The sequence below is a fragment of the Lutzomyia longipalpis genome, chromosome 2, assembly GCF_024334085.1.
Source record: "Lutzomyia longipalpis isolate SR_M1_2022 chromosome 2, ASM2433408v1".
In the NCBI taxonomy this organism is placed as follows: Eukaryota; Metazoa; Arthropoda; class Insecta; order Diptera; family Psychodidae; genus Lutzomyia; species Lutzomyia longipalpis.
The window spans coordinates 6,744,829-6,764,525 of NC_074708.1; the positions used below are offsets into that span (position 1 = coordinate 6,744,829).

General features: G+C 37.1%; 5 protein-coding genes across 5 annotated transcripts in view; 2 read left to right on the forward strand and 3 right to left on the reverse strand.

The window, feature by feature from the left end:
• Positions 1–6,767, forward strand: part of LOC129788921 (probable cytochrome P450 305a1) — a 99,921-nt gene extending 93,154 nt beyond the window's left edge. The window contains exon 2 of the mRNA XM_055825360.1: positions 4,361–6,767. Coding sequence (XP_055681335.1) covers positions 4,770–5,828 — 1,059 coding nt within the window. The 5' untranslated portion in view covers positions 4,361–4,769 and the 3' untranslated portion in view covers positions 5,829–6,767. The remainder of the gene's footprint in view (positions 1–4,360) is intronic.
• Positions 1,144–10,973, reverse strand: LOC129788917 (cullin-3). Its single transcript, XM_055825349.1, has 6 exons — positions 10,454–10,973; positions 7,314–8,453; positions 2,677–2,847; positions 2,188–2,616; positions 1,714–2,070; positions 1,144–1,631 (listed from the first exon to the last, which is right to left on the reverse strand). The coding sequence occupies exons 1-6, from the start codon at positions 10,508–10,510 to the stop codon at positions 1,479–1,481; spliced, it is 2,307 nt and encodes a 768-aa protein (XP_055681324.1). The 5' UTR covers positions 10,511–10,973; the 3' UTR covers positions 1,144–1,478.
• Positions 10,974–11,275: 302 nt separating this feature from the next.
• On the reverse strand, positions 11,276–12,158 carry LOC129788924 (trafficking protein particle complex subunit 4). The gene is made up of 2 exons (XM_055825364.1): positions 11,885–12,158; positions 11,276–11,823 (listed from the first exon to the last, which is right to left on the reverse strand). The coding sequence occupies exons 1-2, from the start codon at positions 12,057–12,059 to the stop codon at positions 11,345–11,347; spliced, it is 654 nt and encodes a 217-aa protein (XP_055681339.1). The 5' UTR covers positions 12,060–12,158; the 3' UTR covers positions 11,276–11,344.
• Positions 12,159–12,263: 105 nt separating this feature from the next.
• On the reverse strand, positions 12,264–13,540 carry LOC129788922 (WD repeat-containing protein 82). The gene has a single exon (XM_055825361.1). The coding sequence runs from the start codon at positions 13,380–13,382 to the stop codon at positions 12,435–12,437; it is 948 nt and encodes a 315-aa protein (XP_055681336.1). The 5' UTR covers positions 13,383–13,540; the 3' UTR covers positions 12,264–12,434.
• A 144-nt stretch (positions 13,541–13,684) lies between these two features.
• LOC129788926 (dihydrofolate reductase) lies at positions 13,685–14,341 on the forward strand. The gene has a single exon (XM_055825366.1). It carries the CDS (start codon positions 13,757–13,759, stop codon positions 14,318–14,320), a length of 564 nt encoding a protein of 187 aa, XP_055681341.1. The 5' UTR covers positions 13,685–13,756; the 3' UTR covers positions 14,321–14,341.
• Positions 14,342–19,697: the final 5,356 nt, after the last annotated feature.

Genomic DNA, 19,697 nt, shown 5'->3' on the forward strand with positions numbered 1-19,697 from the left:
GTTGCAAATGCATCAAATTCACGCATAAGGGGTCAAAGAAGACGTTCTGAGTGAGAAAAGTATTCTAAAAAAATTCATAGAATAAAAATCGCGATAAAACAGCGCATGTTTCAATGTTTTTATGTTTCACGTTGGACGTTAAAGGGTTAATGAGGACTAATTTTATTGCTGGAAGTGACAAAGTTACTTGAAAAATCAAAGTATGTGATGATTTAGGCGCAATAATAAATTATGCAAAATTTAACTAAAAACAGGGGGATGCCCAACCCCGAGAAATCAGTACTTTTAGTGAGTCAGCAGGTTCTTCCGATCAAAATAAGGGATCAGTTTGCACAATTCCACTTGCAATCGAAAGTACATTTAATTAGCTCTCGGTTGATCCCTTCTCATCATCGAAATAACATTATTAATATAAAAAAAGTTAAAGTGTTTCTCGGGAATCGGTCGAGATTGAGCGAGATTCGAGAATTCCTCATACATTTTGTTCAACAAAAAGTGACTTTTCTTCACTGAAAATGAGGTTAAACCATTCCCTTGACTAAAAAAGTCGTTTGAATTGGCAATTTTGCATTGATTCTACGCAATTTCTTTCAGTGACGATTTTCTCAATTAAATATTTAGTAATTAGGTGCAGGAATGCTTGAAGGAGATCAAGAATTAGTGAAACTTTCGAACCTCGTTCAACCCGTTCAATAAACTGATTAATAATTAATTATTAAGCTTATTTTATCAGCTGGTACTTACAATTACTTACCAATTTGATCCTCCGCGTAGTGCTAAATGTTGGGTCCTCCAAGTGTTAAGAATTTTCTAAGACTAACATTTCTGAAAGAGAATTGAATTGAAGGATTTGAACAAGAACATATCAAAAATTAGAACTTTGACTTTATTCTATAAGGCTAAGAAACATTAAATAGTTCTGTCGGTATATTTTATTCACCTATGCAGTGCATAACGTCCTTTTCTTATCAGCAAAATGTCCAATTACGTGTACCGCTTGCAGTAAAACTTTCCTTTCAAAAGTGATCTTTAATCTTCTTCCCGCCGGCAGCGACACCTGCGATCTACATACTTTGATCTTTGCGCCCTGAAATGCAAGAAAATCGCAAAGAAAATGCCCCAAAAAATGCAAAAAATCACAAATTTTAATTGAAAATCATTTATTGACTTCTCTCAAAGTTTAATCCTCTCTCTGAACCAGAAATTTAAATTTTGACTGGGCCGAATAAAAAAAGATTTTTAATTTTTTTTTGAAGGGAAAAAAGGTTTTCGCGATTAAGGACAATATTTTATCATTTCACAGTTACTCTCCTCATCAAATGGGTGGGGGGAGAAAAAGAAATTTAAATATACACGAAATAAAAGAACTTTTTCATTCACCCACTCTGTCTGTGTGTTTAGCTTCTCCCCCCGCATTGACAAATTTGCGCACACCTAAAGGGACAAAAAATTGCTCAAAATGTGTGTGGGTGTGTCTTTTATGCCAAATACACATAAGTTTTCCTATCCTCGGGCGTACGGGCCAAATATTCCCGCTCAATGAGCCCCTCTATTCGCTTCTTTATGACTACAGGTGACGGCAAGAAACGCGCCTTCAGTTGACTCGTCACATCAGACACCAGCATGTTGTGCTTAAAGGAAAATTAAATTTTAATTTAAAAAGAAAAATCATTTTTTTTTTATTAAAAAAATCAATTTTTTTTGTCAACTCACCGACATAGTTTTCCTCAGCTTCATAATTCGTACAATAGCTGCTTCAATTTCATGCTTCCGATCCTCATCCACCTTGCTGCGTGTCTCCTTGCGCTCTGGCTCGGACTCTCCCTTTGCTGCCACCGTTTGTATCTTAACACGATGGAATTTCGACACAAACGCATCATTCACGAGGAATTCATTTGTTGGCTCAATATCCTTTGTCTTGGGTGTCCGTACGAGTAACCTTTGCCCCGCTTTGCCCATTGAAAGGCTCTGTAGGGCTCTAATGAGGTCCTTCTCCGGGATATCTGTCTCCTGCTGAATTTCCTCGTAGGTCAAACGATCGCGATTGTTGAACAGCATTAAAACGCACATCTTTTGCAAAGAAAAAATTCTTTTAAAAAACTCCCTTCTTTTCTAACGTTTTTTAACGTTCTTTTTCATTTGAATTTCTTACGATTTTTGTACAAAAAAAAATCTTTTTTGACTAACCTGATAGGTGGACACTTGTAGGACATGCTTGCGTGTGGTTGTTGGACCACCAGCTCCACTTCCGGAACTTGAACTTGCACCATCCTTATTCTCAGCATCCACTTTGGAGCAACCATAGAAGATTGCATTAATATAGGCTGTCCCCATTTGCGGTTGTAGCGTCAACTGACGCCCCGAATGCTTCGCCAGGTAGAACCTCTTGAATGTCTCAAAAGCCTGACGCGGTGCACTGGGGATATTGCAATTTGGTGTGGCTGACTGTGTTGGCCAGAAGCCCGTTGTTAGTATCCTCACAGTTAGATCCACGCCCGCAAGGGTGATGCCTTCATTCATTACGTGCGTCTTAAATTCCTCCATTATCGTATTTGACACGGACATATCCTTAAACATGCCCTCCAGCTTCGATGTGAACTGGCAGCCACATTCAGTCTACAAAAAATCATTTTTTAAACATTTTTTTTCCTTCACAAAAATCCTTTGTGAACGTACCTTTAGCTTCGAAATCATGTTCTTCTCAGAATCATCGCTAACGGATTTATTAAGTAGGAGTCGCTTAGCCAAGTGATTTTTGTAGTAACGCTCAAAGACATCCTTCTCAAGTAAATAGCGGAAGAGAACCATTGTCTTGTCGAGAATTGTCTCAATTTCCTGTTCCGTCATCTACCGGATTAAATTCAGCAAAAAAATCTTGAGAAATTCACTTTCAAAGACTCCATTAAGCAAAATTATATCTTTTAGAAGAATCTTTTGGAAATTTTATACCAAAGAAAAACTTTCGCTACTTATGGACCCCCCATCGATTGATTCTTCATTCTTTTTGAAATTTTTAGTACACTGGAAATTAAAAGATGTCGTTTTAATGAAAGAAGAATTAGTTTTTTCAAATTATAAAAAAAGTAATTAGAAAATTTTAAATAACAAAAAAATTAAAATTCATAATTTTTAACGACTTTTAAGACTACAAAATTGCTTGAAAATGGAAAGAATTACTAAGATTTTGACAGTTTTAAATTTAGTACTACTTTTAGAACTCTTAACTATGACACAATTTGCATTTTTTAATTAATTAATTAATTGTCATTTTCTGAAATTCTAGAATTTGAGCAATTTTGAAAGTTCTAAAATTTTAGTACAGCTCTTCCTGTTTTTTTTATACGTTTTTAGAAGACTTTTAAAAAACTGTTAATACAAGATTCCTGAGAATTGAACCTACATCACTCTGGCAATTTCCTTACGTACAAAAAAACAGCGCTTAGACTCTCTCGGCCAGCAATTAAGAGGTCAGTTTTATGCTACTTTTTATACATTTAATGGCTTTTATAGAATTTTATAGTTCTATTAAATTGATGACACAGAATATTTTTCTTTGTATTTATATGACAAAGAATGATTTACCTTTGCATTCGTTTTATTTAAATTAGTGACGTAAAATTGTTACCAAAATTTTATGACCACCATGACGTAATGAAATTATTATAACACATCACTGAATTTTATTTCTAAATTTCTATCATGAACTATGACCAGAATAAACAGATTTAGAGCTTTTAATTACAATTAAAGCCATGTCTAATATGTACAAAGATTAATCTCAAAGGGAAAAGTACAAAAGTATTTTTATTTTTTTTATTTAGTGTTTTCCTAGTTGATTTTTGATGGAAAGCAAAAATATGTTAGATATTTCTCTTGAAAATTTTACAATGCTTTTCACGTTTTTTAGAACAAGTACTAAATTATTTTTAGCACTAAAAGGGTCTCAGATAAAAATTGTTAAAGAGTACTAAATTTTTAGATCTGTCAAATCTTGCAATTCTCTTAAACAGAATTCCAAAAAAAGATATTTTAGCTTCTCAAATAAAATAACTTTAAATTAAAATCTATTAAAATCTAACAAAGACAAGAGCCCAGATTTACGCTCATCTTCCCTATAAAAACAAAACGATGATTGTAAAGTTTTTATGTTGAATTTGGTCATATAATTTTTCAGGTGTTTGTAAATAAAATCATTTAAATATCTTCAACTGCTGAACAGTTTATTGTGAAACACCGTTGAGAATAGAAGTGATTTTAGGAGCATCATTTACGATGAATTTAATTATTTTGTGCTTAACATTCATTCTACTGGGATTGCTGTTCTTTTGGACACAGAGACGCCCTAGAAATTTCCCACCAGGTACTTGTTTTTCTCTTTTCTCTTCGTTTCTTCGTTTTTAATCTAAAATAAAATCTTTTAAGGCCCTCAATGGTATCCAATTGTTGGGAATAGTATTCAACTGCGAAGGACTGCTGGGAAATTAGGCTGCACCCAGCTTGTCTATGAGGAGTGGAATCGTAAATTGGGGAATCCTCATGTTATTGGCTTTCGTCTTGGGGGAAAATTCTTTGTGCTTGGAACTTCGGCAAAGGCAGTAACGGAAATCTATCGAAATCCCCTCTTTGCTGGACGCCCAAAGGATTTATTTACCTTCATTAGAACCCTTGAAACCTTCGGAGGAATTACTTTCACCGACGGTGACCTTTGGAAGGAGCATCGCTGTTTTACGGTTAAACGCTTGAAAAGTCTCGGATTTGGCTGTGGCTACATGCAGGGATTAATTGAGAAGGAACTCTCGGCATTTAAGGAAGTAATCCAGGAGGAAATGACCCGTGAAGGCTCCCTGTGGCCCGGAGAATTCCTCAAGGAGTCTGTTATGAATGTTTTATGGACAATTGTTGCGGGGAATGATGCTGAGCATCGTGTCCTATCGAAAACTCTCATGAATCTCCTTGAGAAGCGTCTGAAAAATTTTGATATTTCCGGAGGAGCTCTATCGGATTTCCCCTGGTTGAGATTTGCTGCTCCCGAATATTCTGGCTACAATCTTCTATGTCAGATTAACAAGGAAATCACATCAATCCTCAAGAAAATAATTGCCGTCCATCAGGAGCGTTTTAGCGAAGAGAAAGCCAATGAAAATCTCATCTATGCCTTCATTGAGGAAATGAGGAAGCAAGAAACGAAGGAAGGATCAACTTTTACGGAGAAACAACTTATGGTCGTCATGATGGATTTTATTATTGGTGGATCCTACTCAACCAGAGCTACCTTTGACCTTTCCCTCATGACCCTCGCCCTCTACCCAGACATTCAGGAGGAAATTCATGCCGAAATAGCCAAAGCAACGCCTCTAAATTCATCAAACTTCCATTCAGGGGATCTTCCTTTGTGCCAAGCTTTCCTCATGGAAATTGCCCGATTCTACAGCATTGTCCCCACGACTGGACCACGAAGAGCTTTCGCGGAAACTCAACTCTGTGGCTACACCATCCCCAAAGACACAACAATCCTCATTGGGAATGAATTTGTGCACATGGACAGAACATTTTGGAATGATCCCGAAATCTTTCGCCCATCGCGCTTCCTCAATGAGGGGAAAACCAAAATAATCAATTCAGATCGAGTTCATCAATTCGGTCAGGGTAAGAGGATGTGCCTCGGTGTCCCACTAGCTAAATCCTTCCTGCACACCTTCCTTACGGGCATTGTGCAAGACTACAGAATCTCTCCAGCTCCCGGAAAGGAGCCACCGAGTCAAAATTTAATTCCCGGACTATTTAAAACGATTAAACCCTACCAAGTTCAGTTTATACGGAGATTTTAATGAATATTTTGCTTAATTCTTTAGAGCATTTTAACGACATATTTTTGTAAATATTATTAACTGCGTAGAAAGAAATATCTTATTGATAAAAAATTTTGCACAAAAAGTCATCTTGTGAAATAGTTTTGGCGACTTGACAAAGTTTTATGTCTAATTAAAGTTTTTTTCCCAATGAAAATTTTCTTAATTTAAAGCCAAAACTATATTTACTAAATAGGTAGGGGAGACCGGGGTAAAAAATGTGAATTTTCATAAATCCTTAAATTTTTTCGATAGATCATTTTCATAGGAAATTTCCTGACCTACAACTTTGTCTCAGACCGCTTTTTTCTATCTTCCCGGGAAATATGAGTTTTCGAGCTTTTCCTGAACCCTTCCGCTTCTGACTTTTTTTTTAACTAGGCGGGTCAATATAGTCACCAGTGGGGTAAATAAAGTCGGTCGAATTTCCCGACATTTCCAATGATTTTTCCCCTGAGAGATTGATAGTAGTTGGATAGCTAAACTTCTAACCTTTTGATCCGCGACAAGGAATTTTATTTTTTTACCCACTAAGGCAGAGAAAAGGCATTAATGGGAATATCTCAAGTATGGTAAATGCTAGAAAATCTATTTCTCAAATCGTTCCAAGTTTGAGGAAAATCCTATCATTAGATTTTCTTTTATTTAATAAAAAATCATTTTCACATTTACAAGTGCTTTTGGCATTTTAGGAGTTTGTCATTTTCAATATATTTTATTTAGCTTAAAAATTAATTTATACTTCACTAAGGGACATTGATCCCTAGTAAATACGATAATGACATCCACTTCCCGATATCTCAAATAGATTTTCCAGTTGAAATGGTTTTATCCGGAATATCGGAGTGGGGTAATTTGGCCACTTAAGTTTTTTCGGAACAATTTTCCGACCACATTTAATATATTAATTATGGTTATGCCTTTTAATGTTTTCTTAATTATTGTAAGCAAAGTATGACAAAAGATTTAAGCTAGAAAAAGAAATTTAGGACAATTTGAAAAATTGCCTTTTTGAGTTCATGCTCGTTTATGGTTCAGAAAACGATGAAGTTTGAGACTCTGTTAAATATTTTTATCTGGCAAATTACTGGAAACGAATCTTAAATAAATACCCTATAACCCTAAAAGATAATCGAAAAAATAAATTTTTTTTGTCCAAAAATTTTCATGTTTAACCGTCCCAAAAATCGCCAAAGTGGCCAAATTACCCCGTCCTCCCCTACTGATCGGATAACCACCAAATTACAATCAAATATGTATTGTAGATTGGGATGGCTTTCCACCCTAATTTTTTTCCGATTTTTACGATTAATAACTTGGTAGAAATTGCCAATTGAAAATTCCAAACTGACTTTTTTTTTACCCCGGTCCCCCCTACATAATGGAATTAATTATTTATTTAGTTGTATGTAAATTAAAATAATTAAATAAATTTTAAAAGAAATAAAATGTGTAAAAACTCACCCCTTTTCCACCTTTCTTGAGCTTATCATCAATGAAGAGTGAGAGATATTCGGGGGATTTGCTGTTGAGATTGAGAAAATGCTCAAAATCCGATGAAATCATTTGCTTGAAGATTTTGTCATTGTTAAAGGAGTGATTGAGGAAGTGGTCAAAGCGATCCTTGAGATCAAGCAAATTCTGCACGTATGTAATGGGATTCGTCCCGGTTTCTTCCTCCTTCACCAGCATCCGCCCCTGCTCACGCAGGTAGCCCGACACACAATCCACAATTGTCTTCAAGCCATCATCAACACGCGAAAAGAGTGTGTACATGCACGCCAAATCGTCGAATTTTGTATTCTTCAGCATGTACACTACCCCTGAGTTTTCCATTTCAACAATTGAGCGCATATGCTTCTTTATTAGCTCATCCTCAACCACGGAAATTATGCGGGATTCAGTTTGTTTGTCCAAATACAATTTAGCCCTTTCCGCTTCCTCCGTAATGCGCGCCTCGACGCGTTTTATGTAGACACTGGCGCTATTCTCGGAGATAAACTTCTGAGATTCCATTTTGTAGAAGGCCGCCGATTGTGCCAGGAAGGGACGCTCAAAGTGCTCCTCATACACCCAGTGGCTATTAATGCCCAACACCACGAGCATTTGACACGCATTCTTAATTGCAATGTGATCCACAACCTCCCCCTTGCGCTCGCGCATCACCATCCCCAGCAGAGTTTCGCGCAAATGCTCCCTAATCGGTGGGTAGCGTACCACCTGATCGCGAAAAATGTTCAATCCCAGATTGTAAACATTATCCACATCGTGTTGCTGCACGTAGACACGATCCATGTACATGAGGATATCTCGTGTCATCACCATGGATGTCTGATGGTCATTCCATGCTAGATTCAGTGTCTGCAGGAAGTTATTGTTGAGACTCTGCTCCACCTCCACGCGTACCTTTGTGTCCAAATGGTGTGTTACGACCTCCTTGAGGCCCGCATACAGCCTCTCACCGTGCTTATGCAGCACCATTGTGTAGGCATTCCTGTACAACTCCTCAAATGACAATCCCGAATTATTCTTCTTCTGTATCTCCTGAATGGCATTCTTCAGTAATGCCCAAATTGATTCCACATACTTCTCATCCATCGTCATCTGCAATTTTAAAATCCCGCCCCGAAAAAAAACATTCCTTCATCACATTCTCTTCATCACAAAATTCCCCAAATGCAAGTTTCAACCTTGAGGAAAGGATCTTCATTACAAAGAAATTCAACAAATTTAACCATCTCTCTCCGCTCTCTCTCAGAAAAAATTAACTAGAATTTCACTAAAACAAGAATTTTAAAACAATATTTTTCTTCTCTTATTTTTTTTTGTCATTCAGATCTCTTTGTTTTGCATTTTATAAAATTACATTTCGCCGCTTTATTTTAATTTATTGAGAATGACAAATTTCTTTGTGGATCAAACAATGATTGGAGATGATGGAAGATTCTTGCTTTTCACTCATGCCACACAGAGCTATAAGCAATAAATTCACAGATATTGCAACTGAGGAGAGATGCAATCTCTGGAGATTTGGATTGTGAGAAAGGAAACAAGGTGGATCAGTCATGGTGCTGATTTTTTTAGGGAACTTTTAAAAGCTTTTTTTTTTTAATAATTAATAAATTTTTAAAACGTTTAATCAGGTTGTTGGGATATCAAAAAAAAAGGACATCCGGTACTAAATGACACGACTTATGTATTTTAGAATTACCCGGCTGGTACATATTACTATTTTATTACTCATTAACTCATGAATATAAATTAATTCAATTTATTTTTATATCTAGAATTACTTTAGCAAATATTATTTTATTGAAGGTTAAGTTATAAGAAAATCAATTTAAAAAGTTTCGCAAAATTTTAAAATTGTTTATTAATGAATATTCATTGATCAGCCGGGTAAATTTTTCCGACATTTTGTTACACGTCATGTAAAAAAAACAATTATTGTGTAATTTATGTTTTTAAATGAATACCGTATAATATTTTATATAAATATCTGTTGACTATAGAAGATTAGTCGGGTAAACTTTTTTGACATTTGCCACACGTCATGTAAAAAAATACAATTCCTAATTATTTTACAGGTTGTAAATAAATAAGTTCAATTTATCCAGAATTATGTTAAATTGTAGCAATAAATTCTAAACTTGTTTCAATTGCTTAGGAGAAATTTGACTAAAAATTAATAGAACTATTAATTTGTCAGAAAAATAAGGATTAAAATCACAATATTTGATTTTTGACTTAAAGAAAAATTTTTCTGATAACTTTAAGATTAAAAAAAAATAGCAAGTCATGGGTCAGCTGGGTAAACTATTTTAGACGCGATTGACTTTTTGTTACACGTCATGTAAAATTTAAAAAAAAAAATGCTGTGATAATAAGTAAATCATGGACCAGTTGGGTAAAAATTTTCTACGCTATTTACTTTTTTTACATGGCGTGTAAAAAATATTTGCGTGTATTATACTGATCAATAATGTGTTAAAAAATTTTATTTAACGTTTTATTGGATAAAATTAATCTAAAATTCTTCAAAACTCACAGATTAATGAGAAAAGGAATCAAAATAATAATAAAGCCTTTACTTCGCATTTAAAAAAAGGAATCAAAACAAATACCATGTCTCTATTCAAATCCCCTACAAAAGGACCTTTTTTAAGTGATAAAAAAGGAATAAAAGCTGTAGTGCGAAACCCCATTGTGTTGCATTAAATAGGGTTGACCTACATAAGGATGGGAGGCTGATGGGTTAAAAGGCATGAAGGACAGAAAAGGACAACATTGTGGTTGGGTAAACAAAGGAATGCACAACATTTTAGGTCTTTTAGGCATCATCTGAAGCACCTGAACTAGTCAACGATGTACAATTTTGCTCTTTAGATCCTTTCCTGTGACTTTTTAGCTGAATATTTGGAGAAATTGAACTTCTTAGTGTGACTTTCTTCCTGCGAAAGCAGCAAAGAGAGTTTCCCCACACCACACTTTAACCATTTTGTTGGCCAACAAAAGAATCACGTCAGCATTTAAGCTCACAGAGATCTCTTGATGATTTGAGGGTGGGGGGAGCTACGGTGTGGGATTGCAAAAAAAATACTTACGGGGAATGCCCTAATCCGCATTTTGCTCTCCTTCTTCGGTGCATTTGGCCTAATCATCTTGTCTAGTGCTTCCTGTTTGACGAAACTTGGCTGCGGGATGTCTGGTTTGCTTTTACGTCCGGATGTATCCGGGCGTCAACACAAATCTCGTGCGTTGTGTGTGTGTGCGGAGGGTTGTTTTGCAACTGGGGGCCCTTTCAGCGCAATGCTGAGTGGGCGGAAATGAGAAGAAATTGGCGACTCAGCGGAGTAACCGAGGATTGAAAATGAAATGAAAGTCTGCGCGAAATGGGGCTCTGGGGGGGGACGACCTCAACGAAAAATCTTAACTATTCGACAATCCGTGTCCCCAGAATACAAATGTCTGCATAACTTTGTTTAAATATAAGAACACTTGAGATGCAAATGTGATCCAGGGGGCAGAAATGCACGAATTTCTTTCACTTTTTCCACCAATTTTATCTCAATATTTTGACACCATTCATTTTTTTTCTGACTATCACAAGCTTCTGGAAGTCACCGTTGTGAGTTCGCATGGAAAGTGAGGACGTTGCATGCCACAAAGGTGAATCATTTGACACCATTGTTCCATTTGTTAATGTTGAGGGCGCTGCATGCTACATGAGGAATTGGATTTGAGACAAGGATTGATTTGTTTTCGTTTTATTATCCTTATTTTTCCCCATTTTCCTTCTATTTTACTTAAAATTTCCTTCAAATAAAACATACAATTTAATTTAAAAGATATTGATGTGCAAATTCATCAATTCAGGGAAGAAAATCGCTCTCAAAAGGATGATTTTGTGATCAAAAGAAGCTCCAAAAGTTTTAAAGGATTTCATGTATTAAAATAATTTATAATTAAAATAAAGACAAGTCCTTAAATTATTTTTATATACTCGCAATCCCATTCTTCTCCACCTGCTCCAGCAATGCCTGAAGATTCGTGTCAAAGAGTTCACACCTAATGGGCATTTCGAGGGAATAAAAGGGATTCTTCAGCACATAATCTGCATACAATTCGTAGATTTTCTTCAGCAGAATCTCCATGCCAGCCTGCGAAGGTTCACTGATGAGAATAAATTTCACCCCTGTGAGGGTTTGGAAGCAGTTCAGCTTGAATGTTTCCGTCTCGAGTAGTTCAATCCCGGAACTCTTTGGTTCCGGACTCAATTGACTGGCAATGGCAAAGAGTGGATAGAATGTACTGGCGAGGACAATTTTCTCATTTGTCGTCATCTTTGGTCGATGAAATTTGAGATTTAGCGGGTAATTTTCCTTATTTTCCAGCACTTCCTTTGCATCTCGTCCATCCTCGAGCGTTGCACCATTCACGGGCATCCCATTGACGGCAGACAGCACGTGTCCAACTGGGTAGAATAAGAGATTATTTAGGGGAAGGATTCTTAACTGAAGGGTGAACTGACTCACCTGTAATCCCATCTTTCTGCCCGAAAACAACAGAAATCTTCTTTGGATCAAAATTCAGCTTCAGATCCAAAGGGTAACTGAAGGTTTTCTCATTCTCCACCTTCGGCACATTGTGGTCCAAGTTGAAGATTAATCCTCCGGACTTACTTACAATGTAAACTCCGTAAATTACCATCAGGATTTCCTCTATTTTAGCACTAAAAACAGCCAGGAAAAGGAAAATCAACAAGAATGGTATTAAAGTAGGTGGCGCTGACTACGATTAGAATGTAAACGTACTGGCGGTACACGAAAAAAATCTCAAATTCACCGAAGAATTTTCTTTTACAGGGAAAATAAAATTAATTTGTTGGAAATTAGGAATGTAAAAATAAGAATATCTCGTTATATACTATTTTATTGTGAAAAGAAATAAAATAAAATATAATTAGATGGGCTGAATTAGAGACAGAAAAAAAATCAAATGAGACGCATCGCGATGAGTCTGAAAAATTTTAAACGTTACAAATTGTATATAAATCTCCACCGCATAGCGGAAGAGGGGCTTTCTCTAGGGTTGTTGTGGCTCCTCTGGGATCCAGAAAGCCATATTGGTGCACGCGGATGCCATCATCATGAATTTGGGATTGAATTGGACACACTGAACGGGCCCCGGATGGTCCCCATTGAGTACACACACCTTGTGGCCACTGTCTGAATTCCACACGTGCACACGCCCATCGGTGCTGCCGCTGAAGATGAATTGGGAGTCGGGGCTGAAGGATGCCTCAATGGGGATGCCTTTGTTGTTGAGATATCCCGTGAATGTCTGCAGCGGCGTCCCGTGGAAGCTATCAATTAGCCTAATGGTGGAGCCATTTGTGCTGATAAGAATTGTTTTGCCGTCTCGGCTGAATTTCAATCCCGTCCAATCGCATTCTTTTTCCTGATTCAGCTTAAATGTTATGAAGGGGCCTCTGTCGAAGAAGCGCAAATCATACAATTTAATGCTCTCAGAATTAACTCCAGCGGCAAAGATGAGTCCCTCGGGATCATATGCAGCCACAGGACGTCCCGACAGGTGCATAACACCCTGGCAGTTGGGTGAGCGCAAATCCCACAGCCGAAGCGTCTTATCCAGCGCTCCCGACAGGAAGGTATCCTCCACTGGTGAGATGCACAGCGAAATAACCTTCTTCGTGTGCCCCGGAAAGTACCTCAAGTACTTGTTGTCGTGCAAGCTCAGGTACCGGATGGTGTCATCAACCTTTGTTGAACTGTGAATTGCCGTGTTGTTCCCGTGCGTGAAGTGAATGAGATCCACGCCGTACTTCTTGGAATTCACCGTGCGCGTCTGCTGGCCCTTCTCGCAGTCATAAATGACAATCTGATCGTCCTCCCCGCAGGATATGAGATGCTCCCCATTGGGGGAGAAGTCAATTGCATTGATTTTATCCGTATTCTCCCGGAAAACCTTTGCGACTCGGAATGTCCGCACCGTCTGGTCCACCAGCTTCATCTTCGTTGGCGTATTCTGCTCAATTTTGAACGTTTTTCTTCTCCCTTTCGCGTGAATGAGAATTTATGAATCTCCCGATTCTTTTCCACGCGGATTTTCACAAAAATTTTCTTTGCAAGAAAAATAAAAACAATGCTTCCCTCCCGGTTCACATTAAACACATCTTACCACTCGAAGCGCCACCACGAAGACAATCTTGGTACTTTAAAATAATCAAAATAATGTTTCCTTCTCACTCTTTCACATTAGAAATGTATCTTGCATTTCACTTCCTAACCTCAAAACTATTTCCTTGTTTTTTTTTTTCATTGCGAAATTGCACAAAAATCTTCCAAAATTACAATTAAAATTAATTAAGAAATTCCCAAGAAAGAATGACGAATTTGAAGCTGAATTTGTGCGTGGCTGCTTGTGAGAATCTCGGCATTGGTCTCAATGGGAATCTCCCGTGGCACTTGAAGCAGGAACTCAAGCACTTCAATCGCGTGACCACCAAAGTTGCGGATCCGGCGAGGAAAAATGCCGCAATAATGGGTCGGAAGACCTACTTTGGTATTCCGGAGAAGAAGAGACCCCTCCCAGGGCGTCTCAACATTGTCCTCTCCCGACAGGATGACCTGAAATTGCCCGAAGAGGTGATTGTGTGCAAAAGTCTCTCAGAAGCCATCAAGCTCTTGGATACAGAGCAGTACAAGAAGGAAATTGAAAATATCTGGATTGTAGGAGGCTATTCGGTGTACAAGGAAGCAATGGAATCAGAAAACTGCCATAGAATTTACTTTACGGACATCAAGAAGAACATTGAGTGCGATGCTTTCTTTCCAAGCATTCCGGAGAGCTTCAAATTGGTCCCAAATGACGATGACATTCCATCGGAAGTGCAGGAGGAGAATGGTATCAAGTACCAGTATCTTTTGTATGAGAAAATTAAGGAATAAATTTTGAGATTTTTACAGAAATTAATCAATTTATTAATTTTGTTGTTTTGAGGTTGGTTTTTTTGGCGCCAAAAAGTTGTTTTAGCGAAGACACGAAGCAAAATTATGTATCCATCTCAACCAACTAACAGCGCCATATAACGTCTGGTCCAAAAAATAAAATTTGAACTTTAACGAACTTTTTTTTTGGTTTTTCCAAAAATACGATTTTTCTTTTTTTTTCTTCCAAATTTTTGGGCATAAAACGCCTTTTTGGGACTCCTAGAGCACTTCCGGGTGCTCTGGGGCCCCCGAGGAGCCCCTCTGTGCGGAATTTGGGGCCTAAGGAAATTTTGAAGGTTGGATTTAAAAATTCGAAATTTTGACGATTGGGGATTTTACACGCACTTTTTTTTCCCGGAAATGGATTTTCGCGAACTTTTGGAATTTTTGATGCCAATCGACGCGGCGTCGCTTCCTGGTCACAAAAACCTGTAGGCGGATTCAGCACGCGTCACGCTATGTCGGTACTCTATATCGGTAGTCTATGTATATCGGTACCGATATAGGGCATTTCGTGCACCGATATAGACTTTTTTCGGTATTCTCAGTACCGACATAGCGTGACGCGTGCTGAATCCGCCTACTGATTTTCCCATGAAAATGTGTCGGAAAACGCAAGAAAATTGTGAAAAACTGAAAGTGTGAGGGAGACAGATAGCGATGAAATGCATCCATCTCATTTTCTCTTAAACGAAAAGGGCGCCAAATTCAAAAAGTAATAAAAAAATCATGAAATTTGTATGGGGGCTACCTGAAGGGGGGCCTTGGGGGGAAAATGAATACGGCCATCTGAAATCGCCTGGTGTCAGTAGTCTCTTTACCAAATTTCTTCGTGATCGGACAAACGGTGTAGGAATGCAAAGCTAAAAAAACGCGAAATACTTTATATTAGATTTGCATTTCTACACCGTTTGTCCGATCGCGAAGAAATTTGGCACAGAGGCTACTGATACGTTTTTAGTTATACATATTTTTCGATTTTGCTAATTACGATTTTTCATAATTTTTACTCATTTTTAAATGATTTGCCGTTTTTTTTAAATGTAAAGAATAACGAAACGAAATCTTTAAAAATAAATGATATTTAATTAATTAATAAGAAATTAGTTTTCAATTGTTTCAATTTGTTTTATTTAGTCTTTGTGTGTAAAACCGACGTATAAACCACAGAAGAAACTTATTGTAACCGCTGCAACGTGTAAACATAACCTCAAAGTAAGTTTTCTGCGTTTTTTGGTTTAACTGATTCAAATTGGTTAAAAATCTTTAAAAAATAAATGTGAAAAACTCATCTTTTTGTTGGGAATGGTATCATTAATACATTATTAATTTAATTATTGTTTAAATTCCCATCAAAGCTGTTAAATAATGATCACTTTTCTTAAATTGAATCAACATTAAATTGGTCAAATGTGTGATCTCTGAGTGGAAATGAATGAAAAACCAAAACCAATTTAAAAAAGCTTAATTTAAAATAGAAACTATCTCACTATACCGCAAAAAAAGAGTTTTATCGCCCCGATCAAAAGTGACCCCACCGCGTATTTAATAGAAGCTTGAAATGGAACGTGCGGTGGGGTATATTAATTCACATTCAGCTAATAGAGTCCATTTTCCACTTGTGCCTTGTTAAATGGATGCTCTGGTCACTGGATGTTTGAACGCATGTTTGCACATAAATCAATTTAACGCATATTAATTGATATTGGGCAGCAATTATCAATTGACAATCAAACCACTCTCGAGGCGGCACTCCAAAACCCCCCATCATTATATTCTCCTGGCTGGCCAGAGACTTCTCTCTAACAAACTAATGTTTGAATTAACTACATATAAATTTTCCTGCGTGCACTTCACGGCTCTTCAATCATTTGGTGGATAAATATTGTAAAAAAAAATGTTTAGCTTGTTGGCCATGGGAAAAAATCATAATCATCTGGCGTGGATTCGGTATCACTTCCCTGGTTGTGGAGAGGAGGGTTTATCATCGGGTGACATGCTGAATTAATAAAGCCATCAAGTCATAAACATTTCCCATGGTCTCCGCAAGTTTCTGGCTTCATCATCCACCGTCCATGTGGTGTGAGGTAGGAATGTCAGTCTGTGTATGTATGCTTCCATCCCTCCCGGTTGTTGTTTGTGGGATGCCTTGTTGTGTTCATTTTCGGCGGCATTTTGGCTCCTTTCTAAACATCATATTCATGTGGCGTGCACAGAGTTTGTTACTTCGCTCTGTTGACCCATCCAAGAGGTCCCTATCGTATCCATCCCCATAGCATAGAATGCCAGGAGAGATTTGACAAACATCCTCGTACCACACATGCCTTTTAGGACACACAACATTCATGCCAGGATTCCATGATGAGGTTAGATGCACAATCCACACAGCAGCCACAACTGCACTTGCTCATGCAATTGTCCACATTTTCCCTCTACTGCTCTTCATTCTCTCATAATACCCATCGCCTCGCCATCATCCCCCTTGAATTGTCTGCGAACATTCTACACTCCACCCTCCACGCCGTGTTTGGCATGTATGAAATTCTAATGATTCTAGTGCACGATTGTCTTTTATATAATAATTTTTAATGAAATAAAAATTGATTAAAATAATTTAATTTAATTTTTTATTTTCTGTTTTTTCTGTTAACATTTGGAGGATCGATGTTTCTAAACTCAAAAGTCTGACTTTCATTTTCTCTCTGAAGAAAATATTTTTCCAAGTTTTCTTTCAACGATATTTAAGTAATTAAACTCTCCTATACACAGATGTAGAAGTTACCACGAAATGTTAAATAGATTTAATTCTGTACCTAGTGATTGAAAAGAGTCGATTTGGCCACTTTGGTCAGCAAAATCCTCTAAGGGTTAATTTTGAGAAAACATTCAATCTTCACAATATTTTTTATTAAAAATGCAATAATGATTATTTTGGATTTTTAAAAGTAAGGATAAGGAAAAGGGTTGAACATTTTTCTAAATTGCGAAAGAAAAAAGTTTAAAAACTTTTTTAATAATACATTTTTTAATTTTTTTTATAAATTCTTTTTTAGATTCCAAAGTTATTTCACAAAACTAATCTAACTTAACCACTTGGCCGAACCTCCCCTATGAAACATAACTATTTAAGGATAATTAGATCATTTGATGTAAAAATTGAAACATTTTTAATAATTTATGCAGCTTGCAGTAATTTTGCAATATGAAAAAAAAAATTAAAAAATTATGAAAATTAAATTTAGATAATTTTATGATTCAAAATTTCGATTCAAACCCAGAATTAAAAAAAAATTGATCTCACCTTAGGTGAAAAATCCTTTAACCCTTTGACGTTCCATGTGTATTTTATTTTCCCTAATTAATTAATTTGATTGTTTTTTTTTTCAAGTTGGAATGCATTGAATTATACAGAAGTGGCCATAAAAGAAGTTCTAACTAAGAAATGTCCTCTAAGAGCAATACGGATGCAAAAAAACAAATTAAAAAAATTTTTTTTTTAATATAATTTTGAGTTAGAATATTAAAAAAAAATAGAACCTGTTTTTTCTTTTTCTTTTTTTTCTTTATTTTTTTTAGTTTCATGGGGGTTGATTCCGCATTGTCTATTCAAATTTACATTGCACTGAAATTTCACTTTCAAGAAAAATAATTTGAGTTTTTTTTTTTTTTTTCGTGTCGAGGCGCTTCTCCTCGTGGTGGAGAAATTGTCAACTCCCAAATCGGCAGTTGTGGGGAGCACCACCACACATATTGAGTATGTGTGGGAATGTTTCCTCCGTGCCCCCTTTGTTCTTTTGCAATTCGAGATGTAACATATACTATTGTATCTTTCATATGGTTTTGATCTCGAAATTACGAGTTTTTGTAGCATGGTCAATATCAGCTCTTATCACTAATATTGTCCGTGGGCATGAGCGGGACAGCCATCCGACAATATGAAAAATTGCCGTGCAGTGTCGAGCTTTGAACCCACAACCCCGGCGGAGGTAGAGCAAATGCACCGAAAAATGCATCGACTCTACCACCATGCTACGGCCGAGGTTTTAATAATTTGAGTTAATCAATTAATTAGAAAAAAAAATCATTTAATTCTTTTGAATAAACTTGCGAAATTTTTAGTGCAAAGTTGCATTGAATAGACATTAAGCGAATAATTTCAATATATCACATAGGATCGTATAAAATAATACCACACAGAAGACACATTTATTGACTCAAAACAATTTTTAAATTAAAAAAAAGAATAACTTGCAGAATATTTCCTCAAAAATTTCCATGATATGCGGAAAATCCTTCGAAATATCCTTTTACATGCAAGCACACCCAAAAACGCAATATATAGCCAAAGGGCTCTTAATTCATGCTAATCTCAGGGATATCGCATTTCTTCCCCGACCAGGTACATAAACTCTCGAGTATGCAAGTTTGTCTGATGGTGCTGGAGGAGTAAAAGGAGGAACCCCTTGTGCTTGCTGAAAGTTTCTTCTTGTAAGTATTTTCCTTAAACTCTCGTGAAAATTCTCTGGGAGAATTTAGGTTCTTCATCTATATAATAAAGAAAAGATTTCACGTCTGTTCAGCTTTGCTATCCTGACATTCCTACACCGATGGTCCGATCGAGAAGAAATTTGGTACAGAGGCTATTCATTTTCCCCCCAGAGCCCCTCTTAAAGTAGCCCTCATATAGATTTCATGGATTTTTTGCGAGTTTTTGAATTTGGCGCCCCAAAATTGAGTTTTTCTACAGGAAATTATTTTTTTTTTGAAATTTTTGCGTACAACTACAAGCAAACATTTCTCGCACACCCCTAAAAACACTCACCTACACGATATTCTCCCCGCCAGTGGGGGTGTATTGGTGTGCCATACCGCACGCGCGCACACACACACACTCACACATACACAGTAGTGGCGCAAAGAGAGGGGGTGTGCAATTGGTACACATTTTAGCCCAAAGAAACATTTGTGTGTGGCGATTTCAATTGGAATGCGAAAGAGTCGAAGATAATATGCATGACACCTCGGTGGGCGTGGCTTGCCCAGCCACTACCTCGCTGTGTGCCAATGAATGAAGTTGTGCGGATAGTGGACCAATGGGAGATAGCTCCCAGAGGGCGCATGTTCTGCATGTGGTGTTGTCTCTGTCTGGCACACAGGTGAGATGGAGTGTTGTCCCATTTTGAGTTGTGTGCGAGTGAATGAGACGGGGCGATTTGTGCGAGGGGGATGGATTGCGAATGGTTGAGAAGTGGCAGAGAAGAAACGTAATAATATCAATAAAATATAATGCAGAGTGGAAATGGAATTGTGAGAACCCACCTATTTTATTTGTTGG